The 18,573-nt window shown below is 46.5% G+C and overlaps 2 protein-coding genes across 7 annotated transcripts in view; both read right to left on the bottom strand.

The window, feature by feature from the left end:
• Window positions 1-9,179, bottom strand: part of TAOK2 (TAO kinase 2) — a 19,070-nt gene extending 9,891 nt beyond the window's left edge. Inside the window, exons 1-11 of one of the 4 annotated variants that reach the window (XM_022588336.3) lie at window positions 9,104-9,179; window positions 7,599-8,902; window positions 4,362-4,528; window positions 4,112-4,183; window positions 3,920-4,021; window positions 3,375-3,420; window positions 3,146-3,242; window positions 2,881-2,994; window positions 2,683-2,774; window positions 507-600; window positions 330-411 (exon numbers count right to left, since the gene is read on the bottom strand). In XM_022588336.3, coding sequence (XP_022444044.1) covers window positions 330-411; window positions 507-600; window positions 2,683-2,774; window positions 2,881-2,994; window positions 3,146-3,242; window positions 3,375-3,420; window positions 3,920-4,021; window positions 4,112-4,183; window positions 4,362-4,493 — 831 coding nt within the window. In that variant the 5' untranslated portion in view covers window positions 4,494-4,528; window positions 7,599-8,902; window positions 9,104-9,179. The remainder of the gene's footprint in view (window positions 1-329; window positions 412-506; window positions 601-2,682; window positions 2,775-2,880; window positions 2,995-3,145; window positions 3,243-3,374; window positions 3,421-3,919; window positions 4,022-4,111; window positions 4,184-4,361; window positions 4,529-7,598; window positions 8,903-9,103) is intronic. The other 3 variants (XM_022588337.3, XM_022588339.3, XM_022588338.3) reach the window with 3 other exon arrangements.
• TMEM219 (transmembrane protein 219) overlaps window positions 9,088-18,573 on the bottom strand; it is a 10,849-nt gene continuing 1,363 nt past the window's right edge. For all 3 annotated transcript variants that reach the window (XM_022588350.3, XM_022588351.3, XM_022588349.3), the window contains 4 exons: window positions 18,301-18,490; window positions 11,822-12,051; window positions 10,223-10,392; window positions 9,088-9,187 (listed from right to left, as the gene is read on the bottom strand). In XM_022588350.3, the coding sequence (XP_022444058.1) occupies window positions 10,255-10,392; window positions 11,822-12,051; window positions 18,301-18,490 (558 nt within the window). In that variant the 3' untranslated portion in view covers window positions 9,088-9,187; window positions 10,223-10,254. The remainder of the gene's footprint in view (window positions 9,188-10,222; window positions 10,393-11,821; window positions 12,052-18,300; window positions 18,491-18,573) is intronic.

Raw genomic sequence — 18,573 nt, 5'->3', positions numbered from 1 at the left:
CAAGGCTACACAGGCTTTTGGCTTGAATTACATCAGATTGGTGTGGTAACCCTGGTTATTGCACACTGGCCAGAAATTCTGGCTGGCAATTATATATATCTTTGATTAATAAAAGACGGGAAAACAAATGATTACTTAATAAATAAAGGCAATCTGGTAGACAAAATCTTGCAAAACACAAAGTCCACTGGGCACTGGGGATGGGGGTGGGAATTCATAAATGAAGTTCTCAGTGGAGGAAGAATCAGGAATCACTAATTTCACTGAGGGGTTTCTGTGGCTCCAACAAGCTACAGTTCTAGGAGAATGCTAGGCCAGTGAGCCCTCACCTTCAGAAGAACCTCTGAGGTTGGTCTGTCTTGAGGGATTTTCTGAAGGCAGGAGTCGACAAAATTCCGGAAGTACTCAGACCTAGAAGTCACAGCAGGGGAAGGGTGGGGAGGGCGTGAGCCAGGCAGCCTTACCCCTATGGCCTAACCCCTGGGCCCAGGAATCCCAGTCCTCACCAGTGTCCTGACTGGAGCACGGGGGACTCGTTCTGTGCAATGTGGTATAAGGCACTCATCGCATTCATGTTAAACAGCGGTGGTTTCCGTTCCGCTACAGAGAAAGGTCAAGGGGGAGAAGGTGAGAGGTGGCAGGTGGGCAGAGGAGACTGGAATGGAAATCAGAAGATTTGGGCTCACACCCCAGCTCCCTGACTTCCTCACTCCATGACCCTGAGCAATTCCCATAATCTCAATTAATCCTTCCTCTGTAAGACGCAGCACGCATCCTCTCCACTGCACATGGGTGGAATAGGTATCAAAGAAAATAACACATGCAAAAGCACGAATGAAGGCAGAAGAAAGCACATTCAGTTGCCGACCCAACTAATATTTATTAGGTGCCAAATCAGAGCAAAAAACTCGCTTAAGTATTACGGGAAAGATGAAAAACAATAGACAGGCCCTGTCCTCAAGGAACTTCCAGTCTAACAGGGAAGATTAAATAGGATTGAACAAATAGCATCAAGTTCAAAGTGCTAATTGGCACAAGAGGAAAACAGGTAAATGGCTGGGAAGCTGGGTGTGTGGTGGGACTTCAAACTGGTACATTCGCAGGGGATTCAGGGAAGCTATTTTGGAAAAAGGGATATTGGAGGCAGGCCTCAGATCAGAAGTCACAAACTAGAAGCCCCTTGTGGCCCAGACAAATGCTTTGTGTTGGTTTTGGTTTTCGCCTAAACAGTGATTTTTAAATTCTGATAATAATAATGAAATAATAACCTAAATTTCCAGTTTCTCTTAAAAACTTAGATCTGGTGAAATGGAGCCTACATTCCTGCATAACAATGGGCTGGAGCTAAGCAACAGCTGCCCTCTTCAGGTGGGAACAGCAACCTCCGGTTTGCTGTAGTCTCCTCCATATTGCTTCCCTGATACTGACTATCCGTTGCCATTTATAATAAAGATTGATGGGTTTTTTCAATAGTAGAGAAATAGTTCCCTGCACCCATGTCTCTACCAAAAACTAGGAATAAAATGGACAGCTCTAGAGTTTTCTTATACCTGGCCTGCTTCACATATTTCCATTGCCTATCTGGTCATGGCCTTAAATGGTAAATGTAGACATGTGTAGATGGAGGGAAAGGCAAGTCCAAATCTCCAACCTTGGGCACAGGAAACAATACAAACAAAGGTAATTAAGAGGAAAAATTCAGAACTTGTTAAGAGGAAAGCCAGCCTTTAGGAAGCAGAGCCTTTAGCTTGGTGGAAACAAGGATGGGGATGGCTTCAGTCTTGAAGGCAATGGGGAGCCACTGACGGCTCTGAGGAGAAGAGAAAACAACAGCACATCTCTCTGATGTAAAAGAGACTGGAAGGAAGAAGAGACTGGCAGTGGGAGAGATCACTGCAGGAAATTGTTGGAAAGAGTAACTGATAACATCTCTTTCTTGGGCAACTATTTTGTGCCTGGCACCGTGTTGGGGGCTTTACAAACATTATCTCACTAAAACAGTTGTTTCAATAGCATTGGCTGGCAGAGATGAGAACCTCAACATGGCTTCAAGACCTCGTGAACTCACTGAGCCTAACTCTCTGGCCTTATCACTCACTGTTCTTCGTTAACACATGCAATATTCCAAACAACTGAGGCTAGTCTCAGCTCCCCAGGCATGCTCCTCTGTCTGGAATACTTTTCCCTACAGTCTTTCAAAGCTACCTATTTATTTGTCTTGTGGTTGTTTAGACATCTCTGCTACAAGGAGACCTTCCTCAGCCCCTAACTAGGTCAAGTACCTTGTTTTTTGGTTGTACTGCTCCCATATCTTCTCCATTCAGCTTTTCTTACAATGAAAGAAAACATGCCTATTTCCTCAACTTGAATGTAAGCTCCAAGAGGGCAAGAACCTCATTCACTGCTCTACCCCCAGAACCTACTAGCACAGTGCATGGCACACAGTGGGCACGCAAAAAGATTTAGAACTAGAGTAGTGGACAAGAAAAGATGAATGTTATGAAATCTTTAGGTCTAAGAAATGGCAGGATTTGACAGCTGCCTGTGCTGGGGATCAAGGGTAGACTCAAAATGGACAGATGCTTGGAGGCCTCAGAGGATGGGATGGTGTGGGGATAGTAAGAAAAAGAGAAAGGAGTGGAGAGAAAAGAGGATAAGGAGCCAAGAGGAGAATGTCCTTACCCAGCTCGATGCAGGTTATGCCCAAGGACCAGACATCCACCTTGCCATCATACTGCCCCTCATCCATTGCCAGGATCACTTCTGGAGCCATCCTGGGAGAACGGTCAGGAGAGAGAGGCTAATCACCCGCCCAGACCCTGCCAACTCCTGCTCCCAACATCCCGGGAGCTCTCTCCATTCACCACCACTCCCACTCACCAGTATGGGGTGCCCACGAAGGAGTTGGCGGGTGCCATGATGGATGCGGAGCCGAAGTCCCCCAGTTTCACCAAGCCTGGCTCTGACAGCAGGATGTTTCCAGCCTTCACATCCCTGCCAAAGGCAAAGCACAAGGATAAGACATGCATCTCAGAAAGGCTGGGCAGGGGCTTTTGCACCAAGTTTCCAAGAAGACTGGAGCCCAGGAGAATGAGGAGCGGTGTAAAGAGCACCCCCTCCCAGCCATTGTCAGTACTGCTTGTACCTATGGATCATGTTGTGGGAGTGCAGATAAGCCAGGCCCTGAAGGGCCCCGTGGGTCACAGCTGCAATCTCCACCTCCTGAAGGGGCTTCTTGTGCACTGGGGAGTAAGGGAAAAACATCAAACTGAGGGAGCCCAAGGGTGGGACGGGAACTATCTTCCCTTAACCCTTCCCCTACGGCTTCTCTGCTCTTCTCCCTTCTCCCACTTGTTGGCCAAAGAATCACTTACCTTCTAGAAGGTCAGAAGCTGAGCCCAGGCAATACTCCATCACCAGCTATGGAAGGGTCAAGGGTCAGAGATCAGCAGATCTGGCCACCCCTGGCCTATCTCCCTTGGAGAGAGATCCAAAACAGAGGGCCTCCTTGCCTAGCCTCTACTCAAGCAATGGTCCCAGGGTAATAACAGGGAGAAACGACAACTGGGAGAAACGAGAGGGTGGGGGTAAGTCCCTGGAGTCAGGGCCTCCCTTAGAAAGAGCCCAAGACATCACTACCATCTCCATCTGAATCCCATCGTTCAATCTCCAGCTCTCCCAGCCCATGTGCCCCCTTTCAACTGCTAATAGTCTATGTCATTCTTCAGCCTCTCCCTCTGGACACACAGTGCTGCTTATGAGTTTGTCTGAGGACTGCAGAGGTTGGGAAAGATTTCCTCCTTCCCATGATCTGCCCAACAACACCCTGAACAGGGCCCACTTAAGAGACTAGACCAGGATAAGGATGGGCCTGAGTACTGAGTACAAAGATCAGGGCAGAGTCAGGGGGCCAGCTCACCCAAGCCGTGTGCTCCCTCAGGTAACAGCCCCGGTACTGAATGGTATTGGGATGCCGGAGCTTCTGTAGGAACCGCACCTCCTTGATGATGTCCTGCCATTTCTGAGAAGGTCAGGGGAGGAGAGGCTTACTTAGCCTGCATCTTGAGCCTGGGGTCCCCTGCCTCCTACCAGTCTGTCAAGCCTGACCTACCTCATTTGACTGCTTCCCACTGTAGGACATCTTCTTGATGGCCACCACCTCACTATTCCGGACATCCCGGGCCTAGAGGACCAGACCAGAAGGTAGTGAAGGCCCCCAGTGAGCACTGGGTAGCAGGAAGACTTGCTGGCCCAGCAGGAGAGGGCAGGAAAGCCTGGTGTGGTGGAATAGTGTACAGGGCTGTTTGGAGGTCCACAGCGGGAAGACAGTCCCTGCCCCACCCTCCCAAGCCTCAACTCACAAAGTACACAGCTCCAAAGCTGCCATGGCCAATTTCCCGGAGGTCAGAGAAGAGCTTTTCCGGGTCATCTTTGAAGAAGAGCTCAGCCACATCAGGGTCCTTCAGGCTCCCGGCCCGGCCCCCAGCTGGCATGGTGGCCCCTGGGGGCCCTGAGAGTGGGGCTTAACCTGGTGAAAAGATGGGACTCTTAGAACAAAGATGGGGCCCTCAGAGAGAGAAAGGGCCCCTCCTCCCCTAGTTCCGATGAGGGGGAGGCACTACCAAGGAAGGGCAGGGGGAGATTAGGAACAATATCAAAGCTCAAAAAAAAAGAAAAAAGAAAAATGAAGTTGCCCTGGCAACGACTGCACTAGGGCTGGGTCTCTGGAGTCCCTAAAACTAAAGGAAGACTGGGAGTTCAGCATCCTCACCAACCCCTCAGCCCTCAACAAGTTCCACTTCCCTACGGCCCCTAAATCTCGCCTCAAGAATAAAAGATTCTGCCTCCCAGCCAGAACCCCAGATCCCCAAGCGTCCTGTCCCACAAGTCCCACGCCCCAAATATTTCCAGGTACCTTCCTGTTCCCCTTGGTGTTGAGGCCCCCTCCTCCCTCAACCTCTCACACTCTGGAAGAGAGCAGGAAACAGCCAAGGCCGGAGGCAGTGGAAATCCGGCCATTGTTACAAGTGGGTACTGGCCCACAGGGGCCAGGAGACTCACTCTCCAAAAGGGCTAGGGACACTGTGGCAAGCGGGAGATCGAGAATGGGAAGGACAGAGATAGAAATGGTGTCTGGCTCTGGGGGCCTGCGATCTGGGCTGCCTTACTTGTCCAGTCCAACGGCACACGCAACACACACAGGTACAGGACATTTGCAGTACAAAGAACATTTATTAAGCTTATACAGTAAGCACCTTACATGCATTCTCTCTCATTCAATCCTCACCACAACCTTATGAGGTGTTACTATTACCCCTATTTTACAGATGAGGAAAGGCACTCAGAGGGGTTAAGTGACTTGCCCAAAGCTGGTCCTCTACCACTATGCTTTCAAAACAGCCCTATGAAACAAGCAAGGCAAGATCAGGATCACCATTTCATGGATGAGATCGCTGAGGCATAGAAAGGAAGGACTTCTCCAAGGTCAGAGAACGGGATCTCCTCCTCTCCAGTCAGGCCTGTGTACTCACTACTCTCTCAACAACTCACCCCAAGCTCAGCCCCCTCCTCTAGGAAGCCTCCCCTGACTACCCCAAGCCCTTGGGGGAAGAGCTCCTAGAGCACCCAGCCAGAAATGTACTGAAAACTCCAGCAGGACATCAGAGCCAAGACCTCCTAAGGGGATTCCAGGCCAAACTCCCGGATAAGCACTTGTTGGAATTTAGGCACAAAGGAGTTTTTCAGCAGAGCTCAACTCCCAGGGCAGAGTTCTAGCTCCTTAAAAGCACCTAACAATTTAGCATGTAATTATATTCTGTCACACATTGTTTCCTGTTGTGTTGTTAATTTTGTCTCCTCAGCCCCACTGGAAGCTGGAGGGCAAGGAGTAAGCCTGACTCTCTGGTGGGCCCCCAGGGTGCAGAGGGCTCAGAATAGCCTAGGAGATTGATTGATTGCCCTCAGCCCAGCCCCAAGCAGCTCCCAGGCCGCTCAAAGCAGGCCCCTTTCTCCATTCTTCTGCCAGCAACCCTGCCAAGCACCCCTCACCCCCACCACACACCCACACACAAAGGCAGGTGCTCACAGCTTGCCAAAGGAATCTTCTTGACCTCTTTACCTGCAACCAACCAAGAATGCCAACTGAGGACCCCAGGTCACATATAAGAGATGCCAGCAAAACATCACAAGGGGCCTCTTCCTCAAACACCAAACATCTGAGTGATTACCAAGGTCTGTGCTAAATCATAACCACCTTCTAAAATGGACAACGTTACCTCCATTCTACAGACGAGGAAACCCAAGCCTGTCCGCCCTAAGCTTCACTACCAGTGCATTTCATCTGCAATATACAGCAACAAGGCTTTGAGTAAGTTCCTTACACTAGGTCTTCTCTTCAGTAAAACGGATTACAGCGTGGAGCTGTTGTGAAATTTTTAATGAGATCTCGTACTTAGGAACACCATGCAGACACTCAGCATATGGATTTTTCCTTCCCTGCCTCCAGAGTCGCCACGACAAGGCTTTAATACTTTGGGGATCATCCTACCCCCCGGCAGCTTGGCTTTAACTGTTAAGAGACACCACTATCATTTGCCACAAGAGATGGCCCTCTCAGGAACCCAGGCCAAAGACTGGGATGAGGGGAAAGATGAAGGTCACAGTGGAGAGAAAAATCCATGAGGCAGAAGGCAGGGGCCAGAGCCTCCCATCAGGAAAAGCTTCTGAGTATAGGCCTCCTAAAAAGGAAGCTCTTCTCTCTCCCATTCTTAAATCTCACCCCAATCCATTCTCTTCTGGACCCATGGCTAAACCTAGGCACAGAAGAAAAGAGATGACAAGAGACAGGTACGGAACACAGGTAAGACTTGTTCAAGGACCTGGGTTCCAATCCTATTCTGCTGCTGTGTGACCTTGGGCAACCTCTCTGGGCCTCAATAGCCTCAACTGTAAAATGGGAAGAAGACAGTAAAAGAGCCCCCTCACCAGATGAATGAGGGGGGAGATGAATGAGAGAATGGATGTAGAGCACTTTGTAAATGATAAATCGCTTGACTAATTAGATTACTTATACCATCACAGCAAGAGGCTGGAAGGTAACAACAGTTGGGGGAAATACTGCCAAGCACCCCTAAACACAAATGCACATATACACTTCCTTGAAAGGACAAGAAACCCAAGCAGACCATGCCTAAAAAACAGATAAGCAGACCCACCATGGGGACCAGAGGCATGGGAATTAACACCCCAGAGGAAAGAGAGTTACAATCATGAAGGGGTAGCTGTGAGGGGCAAAGTGAACAGGGAGAAAACCAGAAGGGTGCAAATCCATCTGATTAGCTCAAGCACCTTAGGGTGTGACCCCCGTGACATCAGAGACCCTGTCACCTGAGGTCCCTCATCAACCAGACATAATGAAGGGAAAAGGAAGGGGAAGAGGGTGGCAGCAGAAGGCAAGGCTAGCCAGAGGCTGACCACTGGCCCAGCTAGGCTTCCCCATCCTGAGGAGAGAGCCTACCCAGGCCCAGCTTCCCAGAAAGCAGCACCCTCTCTTCTCAAGCTAGACACAGGGACCCGCGCCCCTGCAGCCCGTGTCTCACCTGGTAGGGGTCACTATGGTGCCCCAGCGCCTCCGCCTCCTCCTGGGGTCCTCCAGCGGCTCTGCCAAGCAGGGAGAGGGGCAAGGAGACCTCTCCCCTTGCCACCTCTTCCTCGGCTTTCGCCCTTCCTAAGGGGCGGGCCCGGGAAGCCTCCCCTGGAGGGGAGGGGGTGACAACCTGATCTGACCTCGCGGTCCAGTCCTCCTTTTCCTCGAGGGCGACAGTTGCTGAGTCCCGGATTTCTGATTGTGGGGTCTTAACTCCAGATATTCGAACAGGGGGAGGCCGAATCTGATATCTGAACTCGTGGGGAATGAACCCCGGATACTGGTGCACGCAGGGTCCTGAACCCCAGATATTTGAAACCCTGTGAAACAGAGCCCCAGGTTTAGAGAGGTTGGGACCCGAGTCCCGGATATCTGGAATCTCAGGGGCTGAGACCCGGATATTTGAGAAGCGTGGGGTCAGGCCCGGAAATTCGGGACCGAGGGGACTGAGCCCCAGGTCTTCGGCCACCGACAGGGGGCCTACCCCGAGGACGTCCGACCGCACGGCCCCTCTCACGCCGGGGTCCGAGGGTGACAGCCCCCACTCCCGCCCCGGCCCCCTCCCTTTCCCCTTCCCTTTCCCGAGGACAGCTGAAAGACTGTAGCTAAGGGCGGTCCCCGTGCCCTCTCCCCCTCTCCTCTTCTCAGTCTCAGCCTCTCCGCATCACAGCCCCGGTCTCGTCCCAGTCTCCCTCTCCCTCTTCCTCCCAATTCCAAGATGGAGACCGGGCGGGAGCGCGCAGGCGCGGTATGGACGCCGGGCCAAGGGGGCGGGGCCCCAAAGGAAACAGCCCCGCCCCTCTCTCCTTAAGGATGCGGCCAGAGAGCTGGGCAGCAACCCAGCCAGAGTGCGCGCGCGCCCCGCCACGCGGACCCTGGGTGGGAGGAGGTGGGGAGCAGGGCTAGTCTTGGAGAAGGAGGAGCCCAGCGCGCTGTCCGACAACTGGTGGTGGAAAGGGCTGCAGCGCATGCGCTCGCCCCGCCTTAGCGCGGAGCCCGAGCTTGTTGCTAGGGGAAGCTTTGAGGGGGCGCGGGTGGAAGGAAATAAGAAGCCGTGATCTGCGCCTGCGTGCAGGGTAGAGGTTGGGAGGGGTAAGGGAAGACTGCTGCTGGGCGCGGAAAAGGCGGGAAAACGGACTGTCCTGGTTAGTAACTATCCAGCCTGGTCGTGGGCTCCCAAGTTCGAGGAATCTTTGCTGAGAAAACTCAATCTGTCATATCCCTTCAGGAGACTGAGGCCCTTCACAGCAGCATGACCTGCACAAGGTCACAATGCATTTATGTCAAAGCATTTCCATGACCATACCCAAGAGCTGCAGTAACCTTATGCCCTATACCAACCCAAACTAAAGAGTCAACAAGGAAAAATCCCCTAAACCTCCCGAGACTCTCTACCTTAAAATTCCCACCTCAATCCAGTCCCCAATAAACACCCTGGGAAACACTGGGCAAAAAAACCTTTTATTTCCCCCACATTCCAGCTCTCCACTTTTGTAATATCTCTTCCAACTCAGAATCAAGGCCCAAGAAGTTGATTCACACCTGGAGAGAAACAAAATAAAAAAACAGGGCAGGTCAGAGGGCCTTTGGAGGAAGCTCTGGTATGGCTGCAGAAATTGGGGAAGGAGCAGAGGAAGTGACAACTAGAGATAGGTACAGGCACTTATTCCAACTGAGATGGCCTCAGGATCCCAGGGTCTGCCAGGAGCCAGAAAGCCTTCCTTTCCCACTCTGCTCAGATCTAAGAAAGGCTAAGAGGGTTCCACCTTTTCCCAACCCAAGTAGGTGGTTGGAGCAGTCAGGCCTAGCCCTAAGCAATATAAGCAAAGTTGATCTTGAGGGTCCAGCTCCTCTGGTCAGCACCTTGCCTGGGTCTGAGCGGTTTCCTCTTCTCCCACAGTTGCTTCCTAGGGCACAGCGGCCAGCTGAAGCTGAGAACAGTTTAAGAGCGGGGTGCACAATATATGACTCTTGAATTATATGAGACTCAACTGAAAGGGTGAGATTTTTTAAAGAACTTTTTTTTTTTTTTAATCTTAATGAGCTGATGGACTAACCAGTTAGCCAATATGTCCTACCCCCACTTTGGAGGCTGTGTCCCTGCAAAGATCCTGCTAGCAGAATCAACTTTTTCTAATGCAATGATGGCTAATGTAAAAGATCAGGTGCATATGAAGTGCTTGGGCACATAGTGTGTGTCCAGTAAAAGGGCATCATCAATCCTTTTGAGCAGTTCAAGATGAATTTTACAAAATTTGCATCATAAAACTGGGTATCAGAATTTCAGGACAAAAGCAAGACAAACATGCTTCATATCCAGGACACATCATCAAATTTGAACCCCCTTAATTCACTGCTGTTGCCAAAAAGCTTGGATGTAAACTACAGCTATGGATGAATCTTAAAATCAGAATGTTAACTGAAAGAAGTCAGTCGCAAAAGAATATGTATGATTCCACATAAAGTACAAAAATAAGTAAAACCAAACCATATTGTTTAGGAAAAGCTCTGTCTCAGTTACAGCTGCCACTCACACCCCATCCCCTATTCCCACAGGACTGAATCAGAGAACCTTACCTGAGAACGAGACAGGAACTAGGCCAGTGCCCTCAGAACCGGGTTCTAGACCAGTGGGACTCCCGGCGTGGGTGGAAGCACACAGCAGTGAGACAGCAGAGAAGGCCACAGAAGAGAAGCAGGAAGGAGCCCAAAATCAGCAGCCTAGAGCCACACAGAGCCAGCTCCTCCTAGGGGTGGGGACAGGAAGGGGAGGAGGAATGATGGAGAGAGAAGGGACTGTGGAGAATCTTCCCTTGGGAAGATATCTTAGATACCCCCAGCCCAAGGGCTATAGAGAGAAGCCTCCATGGGGGAGAGGGCTCTCCACATCCAGGGAGCAACTAAAATTGGGAAAATTCTATTCTTATTTTCATGCAAGCTAACATTTGTCTCAATGGTCTACAAACCGCTTTCTTGCCCAAACATTTAAACTGAACCCCTATAATGACTCCAGGAGATAGGAAAGTTCACTATTGTCTACATTTTGAAATGTGCAAGCAGGGCCAGGTCTGGAAACCAAGGTCTCTGATTCCAAGCTCCCAAGTCATGCTCCTCACCAGGGTCTTTGCAAATGTGAGGGAGCAGTATGAAGCAGCCTCCTAACTGGTCTCTCTCCTACACTTAGCCAGTCTTGTCCACCCAGCACCAGTGACTCCCATGGCCTGCAGTATCAAGTCACAGCATCTTAGCCAGACCTCACGGTGCCTCATGACCTGGCCCCTGCATCTCTTTTGTCTCTTCCTCTATGTCATGCCTAAGCCCTCGTCGTGGAGTGCTCCTGAAGCCTGAACACTTTTCAATCCCTAGGCCTGTACTCATGCTGGTCCCTTTGCCTGGAATGTATCTCCCCTCTCCTGAACCGCCTCTACTGCATTCCTGCCCATGTCTTCCTCATTCTTCAAGGATCATCCTGACAGAGCAGAATGAGCCTGGGACTTGGAAGTCAGAAGGCTGTAAGTTGCAATCCTGGCTCTGCCACTTAACCAGTTGTGTGGCCTGGGGCAATTCACTCCCTCTAAGTCTGTTTCCTCATCTGTAAAATGAGATAATAACAGCTACCTCATAACAGCCTTAAGATCAAATGAGGTAATGAAACTGAAAGCACTTAGTAAGGTATAAACTATTGTAAACAATTCCCTTTCTTAAATGCCACCTTCTTGGTGAAGCACTCTCCATAAACGTTCAAGTCAGAGTTAATTGGTCCTTACTCTGTTTGAATAACACTTTGCTCACACCCCAATGATAGCAATTAGCCCATTCTGCCTCTTATTACAGCTTCTGAATTCCTTTGAGGTGAAGATCATGTTTTATTGTATCTATAGACAATTGTTAATAGTAATAGCTGTCATTTATCCAATCTCTATTATGTACCAGGCGCTTTACATTCATTCTCATTTATCCTTATTTGTTGGTATTAGGAGACAGCATCATGTTTCCTATTTTACAGCTGAGGAAGCTGAGTTTCAGAGAGGCCCACATGCTTGCTCAAGGTCACAGAACCTGAGGCAGGATTATAAAGCCTGTGCTTTTCTACTAGGTAAAATTGCATCCAGAAGCCATCAAGACACAGCATTCAGCATGGCAGTTTATGAAACCCCAACAATCTGAGGCTCTTACGGAGGTGAGCAACTTGGTGAGCACAAGACCTTCGTGGCTCCAGACACTGACACACTCCTCAGCCATCCTAGGGCTCAGGGTGGCATTTCCTGCTCCCTCTTCCGAGCAGGACATGGGTGGCTGGCTGGAGGGCAGGATTCCTGGAGCAGCACTAAAATACAGGCAGGTTCCTGGGGTCCTTTCTGTGGTCACCCTGGCTGTAATGAGGACCAGCTCTCCTGCAGAAGATCCTATGAGAGGCACAGGGGAGGAGATGGAAGAAAATGTAGGGTGGGATGGGAGTCATCAATCTTTAGACAGCTAGTCACTTATGTAGGCTTCCTACTGTACCAGGTATTTTGGCATTGATTCTATTCAGTAAAGTCCTCTAATACCATCATTTGCATCACTGAGAAATGAAAATAGCTGTGTACCGATATAAATAAAAATTAATTTAAATTAGCTCACAATCAATAAAACAATCATACCAATACTTGGAAAGCTGCAGCAAAACTGGGGTAAATACACATTGCTGATGTCAATTTGTATAAACTAGTTCATTCTTTTTAAGAAAGCAGTTTTCCACTACTACCCAAATCCATTAAAAGGTTCACATACCATTTCAAATTAGTGGGAAAAGGATGGCCTACTCAGTCAATGGCCTTGGGACAATTTCCATTTGGGAAAAAAAAGTCAGACTCTTGCCTCACACTATAAAGTCCAGATGTATTAAAGACCTATGCAAATAAACTAAAACAAAACAAAACAAAAACCTAAGCAAGTATTAAAACAAAATACAAATATTTTCTAACTTTAAAGTGGGAAAGAAAGGCCTTCCAAAAAAAGACACAAAGCCTAAAAGACCGAGTAGAGGACAAGAGCAATAAATTTCATTAAAAACTAAGAGCAATGAAAGATAAGTTCTATCTTATCTTAAACTATACAATGAAAGATAAGTTAAAAAAAAAGTCACAGAATGGCTGAAAATACCTATAACATATTTAATTGGCAAAAGGGTTTACTAACCAGAATGTATAAAGATCTTCTAAAAAATTCAGAAGATAAAGACAAATAACTTAAAAGAAAAATAAGTAAAGGATATGAATAGGAAATTCAGAGAAGACATGAAAATGGCCAATAAACCTATAAGAAGATGCTCAACCTCACTAGCAATCAGGAGAAAGTAAATTTAAAACAATCAGGTAATTCCTTAGACCATTATATTGGTAAAAATTAAAAAGACTGACAATAACAAGAGTTGTTGAAGTGTGGAGAAATGGGCGCTCTCCACTGGTGACACTTTTAGAAGACAATTTGGCTGTTTCTGTTGCAATTTTACTATTTATTTATTTATTTTATTATTATTATTTTTTTTTTGCGGTATGTGGGCCTCTCACTGTCGTGGCCTCTCCTGTTGCGGAGCACAGGCTCTGGACGTGCAGGCTCAGCGGCCATGGCTCACGGGCCCAGCCGCTCCGCGGCACGTGGGATCCTCCCGGACCGGGGCACGAACCTGTGTCCCCTGCATCGGCAGGCAGACTCTCAACCACTGTGCCACCAGGGAAGCCCCCTGTTGCAATTTTAAATGAAGACAGAGAAGGACTAAGAGGATGCCCACCAAACTGTGGACTCTGCAGAGAAGGTAAGGAGGACTTTTACATTTGCTTTGTACACTTCTCTGTAGTCTGAATCCACAATAAAATGAATTTGTGTATTAAAAAAAAAGGTCCATACTCTCTGACTCAGTAATACCACTTGCAGAAACTAATCCTAAGAAAAAGATTCAAAAGAAAAGTGCAAAGTATACTTGCAAATGTTTATTGTGTTTTCATAAAAAATACCAGAAAATAATAAAAATGTTTATCAATAAAGAAAGCATTAATAAATGATGGCCTAACCAATTAACAGATCAATTTACATCCGTTAAAATAATAATGTTCTGGCCATTCAGTAATACAAAAAACACGATGTCATAAAGTGAAAAAAGAAATACAAACCGGTATATACATTATAATTGCAACTGAGAAACATACATGTAAAATTCTGTAAGAGAATTCCCCTTTCTTCTATGTTCCCCTGATCGAATCTGTCACCAAATCCTGTCCATCCCACACTTCTATCGACTCTCTCAAATCAGTCCCCTTCTTTCACACCACTGTCTTAGCTCAGATAAGTCACCTTTTTATCGCAACCACCTCCTAACTGGTCTTTGTGCATCTGGACACATTCCTTCCCGGCAGTCAGCCAACAGAGTATGATCTTTTAAAAAGAATAATAACAAAATTCTATTTTCCTGATCAAACTCTTTGAGTTAGCCAAATGTCCTGGATAAAGCCCAATTACCTTGGCTTGGCACAAGGGACTCTCCATGGGATTCTGCCTGCTTCTTCAGACCCATCTCCTGCCACTCATTCTACACTCCTTCCCCTGCACCAGTCAAACTGAACCCCTGGAAGTTCCTAAATGTGCCATCATAATCCCATCTGCATGCCTTTGCATATGCTCTTCCCTCTGGCTGGAAGGGCACATTCCTAAGCCTCCCTCAAGCCTCAGCTCAAGCCCCATATCCTTGGAAAAGCCTGTCTTCACCACCCCTGCTTGATGGACTTATGAGTACTCTCACTGTACCTTGTGTTCTACTGCACACACTCAAAGGTATTTACTTCTGTTCACATCTGTATCCTTGCTAGATTGTGAGTGACTTGTGGTGAGGATCCACATCTTACCAGACCTCTGTATTCCCCATGCTTGGTACATAGTAGGTGCTCAACAATTACTGATTAGATGATGCAATCATATGTGATTACTTTTTACTTGGTCCAAAAACCTTTGATGTTATTACTTTGTTTCTAACCATGAAGAAGCAGAAACTGACAAGCTGATCCTAAAATTAATATAGAAGTTCAAGGGATCTGGAATAACCAAAACAATCTTAAAAAAAAAAAAAAGAACAAAGCTGGAGAATTCACATTTTCTAATTTCAAAACTTACTACAAAGCTACAGTGATCAAAACGGTGTTGTACTAGCATAAGCATAGACATGGATCAGTGGAGTAGAACTGAGAGTCCAGAAATAAACCCATATGTCTATGGTCGATTGCTTTTCAGTAAGAGTGCAAAGGCTATTCAATGAGGAAAGAATAGTCTTCTCAACAAAACGTGCTGGGACAAATGAATAGTACCTGCAAATGAATAAACCTGGACTCCATCCTCATACCATACACAAAAAAATTAACTCAAAATGGATCACAGACCTAACTGGAAGAGCTAAAACTATAAAATTCTTAGAAGAAAATACAGGAAAACCTATATTTAGTGACTTTGGGTTAGGCAAAGTCTTCATAGATATAGTACTAAAATCACAAACAATGACAACAAAAAAATAGATAAACTGGACTTCATCTAAATTAAAAATGTTTGTGCTTCAAAGCACGCCATCAACAAAGGGAAAAGACAACGCAGAGAATGGGAGAGAAAATCTGCAAATCATACATCAGATAAGAGGCCTGGATCTAGAAAGCATAAAAAAAACTCCTAAAACTCAATAATTAAAAGAAAAATTATTCGATTTTTAAAATGGGCAAAGATTCTGAATATACATTTCTCTGAAGAAGATACACAAATGGCCAATAAGCACATGAAAAAATGTTCAATATCATTAGTCATCAAGAAAATGCAAATCAAATGATGCAACCGATAAGGGCTTTTTCCAAAATATACAAACAGCTCACACAACTCAAACCAAAAAACAAACAACACAATCGAAAAATGGGCAGAAGATCTAAATAGACATTTCTCCAAAGAAGACATAAAGATGGCCAATATGCACATCAAAAGATGCTTATCATTGCTAATTATTAGAGAAATGTAAATCGAAACTACAATGAGGTGGTTACCACCTCACACCATTCAGAGTAGCCATGATTAAAAAGTCTACAAAGAACAAATGCTGGAGGTGGTGTGGAGAAAAGGGAACACTCCTACACTGTTGGTGGGAATGTAAATTGGTGCAGCCACTATGGAAAACAGTATGGAGGGTCCTTAAAAAACTAAAAATAGAGTTGCCATATGACCCAGCAATCCCACTCCTGGGCAGCATATATCCAGCCAAACCATAATTCAAAAAGATACATGCACCCCTATGTTCATAGCAGCACTATTCACAATAGCCAAGACATGAAAACAAACTAAATACTACTCAGCCATAAAAAAGAATGAAATAATGCCATTTTTCAGCGACATGGATGGACCTAGAGATTATCACACCAAGTGAAGTAAGTCAGAAAGAGAAAGACAAACACCATATGATATCACTTATACGTGGAATCTAAAATACAACACAAATGAACATATCTACGAAACAGAAACAGACTCACAGATATAAAGCAGAGACTTGTGGTTTCCAAGGGGAAGGGGGGGTTGGGGAGGGAAGGATTGGGAGTTTGGGATTAGCAGATGCAAACTACACTATTATATATAGGATGGATAAACAATAAGGTCCTACTGTATAGCACAGGGCACTATATTCAATATTCTGTGATAAACCATAATGGAAAGGAACATGAAAAAGAATATATATATGTATAACTGAATCACCTTGCTGTACAGCAGAAATTAACGCAACACTGTAAATCAACTATATTTCAATAAAATTAAAGAAAAAAGAAAATGCAAATTAGAACCTTAGTTAGGTATCACTTCACACTGACTAGGACAGCTATAGTCAAGAAAACAGGAAATAACCAGTGTTGGTGAGGATGTGAAGAAATTAGAACTCTCATACACTGCTGGTAGGAATATAAAACGGTACAGCCACTTTGGAAAACAGTCTGGCAGTTCCTCAAAAGATTAAACATAGGGACTTCCCTGGTGGCACAGTGGTTAAGAATCTGCCTGCCAATGCAACACAGGTTCGATCCCTGGTCCGGGAAGATCCCCCATGCCGCAGAGTAACTAAGCCCATGCGCCACAACTACTGAGCCTGCGTGCCTAGAGCCCATGCTCCTCAACAAGAGAAGCCACCGCAATGAGAAGCCCGCGCACCACAATGAAGAGTAGTCCCTGCTCGCTGCAACTAGAGAAAGCCCACGTGCAGCAACGAAGACCCAATGCAGCCAAAAATAAATAAATAAATTTTTTTTAAAAAAAGATTAAACACAGAGTTACCATATGAGCCAGAAATTCCACTCCTAGGTACATACCCAAAAGAAATGAAAACATATGGTAATGCAATAACTTGTACATGAGTGTTCAGAGCAGCATCATTCATAATGGACAAGAAGTGGAAACAATCCAAATGTCAATCAACTGATGAACGGATAAATAAAATGTGGAATACGTGTATAGTGAATGCTCTTCAGCAATAAAAGTAAATGAAGTATTAACATATTATACAACATGGATGAGCCTTGAAAACGTTATGCTAAGTGAAGGAAGCCGGTCACAAAAGACCACATATTATATGAAATGTCTGGAATAGGCAAATCTGCAGAGACAGAAAGTAGTTACTCATTGCCTAGGGCTGGAAGGTTAGGAGAAAAAGGGAAGTGCATGCTAATGGGAACAGGATTTCTTTGTCAGGTAATGAAAATGGTCTAGAATTGACAGTGGTGCCGGTTGCACACTTTTGTGAATATAAAAAAGCCGTTCACTTGTACATTTTAAGCAGGTGTACTTCATGGCATGTGAGTCTTACCTCAATACAGCTATTACGTTTTTTACATAAAAAGAACAGGAGAAATTGTCCTGAGTCTATATAATCAGACACATTCCTTTTCTCTTGCTCTCTGATCACACACACGTTCACTTGGCAATACAGAGACCTACTCTCACCTGGCAATATGCGTATGTGTGCCTACACACACATACACCTATTGACTCATAGGAGAATCTTAGAACAATTGTGTTGGAAAGGACCTCAGAAGTCTAAGAATTCCACCTTTCTCTCCTCCTTCATCTCCACATTTTTTAGATAAGGAACTTGAGGCCAAGTCTCACACAGGAATTAATGGCGCCCTCTGACTCACTCTCACTCATCAGCTTCCCAGAAGACTCTAAGCAGTTTGGGAATGGAGGATGTCTGATTTTTCTGTACCCTTCATAGCACACAGAGCTGTGCTAAGCACATAACAGGCACTAAAGACACTAGTTTAAATAAACAGAACACGTTTCTCTGATATCCCTGAGGAAAAAGAAGGTGCCTCTAACAGAAGCCCCAAGGGATGAAGAGGGTTGAGAAAAAACTTCAGGTCAAATCTTGCCCATCTCATCACACCTCCAAGGATAGAATCAAAGAACCTCAAAGTTGGAAGGGGAGAGAGGAAACATTTATAGAGAGCCTACACAGTGGGCACTGTGTTCACTGAAAGTATCTAGTCCTATTACAGCAGAAGTGACTAACGCTCAGAGGTGTGCCCAAGGTCACCAGGATGGTGAGGTCAGCGGCAGGGCCCACCTCTGAATGTTCTGATATCCAACCCCACAGTCCTCCTTGGTCTCACCTTTCAATCCCATACGACTACCCTGGACCTGGGCTTGGAATGTCTGGGTCTTGTTCCTGTCTCGATCATCTCCGAAGTTCAAGGTGGTCAGTAAGCCCACGACGTGAGACCCACGCCACTTCCCTTTGACTGTCCCATTCATGGGGCACAGGGTCAGCTGGCCAAAAGATCTCAAGAAGGAGACCCAGTCCTGTGTGCAAAAGGAAGGTGGGGAGAGGTGAGAGGAGATCAGCAGCAAGAGCTGGCCTGCAGGGGAAGGATGAGCCGGAGGGT

Source organism: Delphinapterus leucas, chromosome 15 (assembly GCF_059928025.1).
Source record: "Delphinapterus leucas isolate spDelLeu-1000000601 "Yukka" chromosome 15, BTC_Dleu_Yukka2, whole genome shotgun sequence".
NCBI classification, from domain to species: domain Eukaryota; kingdom Metazoa; phylum Chordata; class Mammalia; order Artiodactyla; family Monodontidae; genus Delphinapterus; species Delphinapterus leucas.
This window is presented reverse-complemented; position numbering and strand designations above follow the sequence as displayed.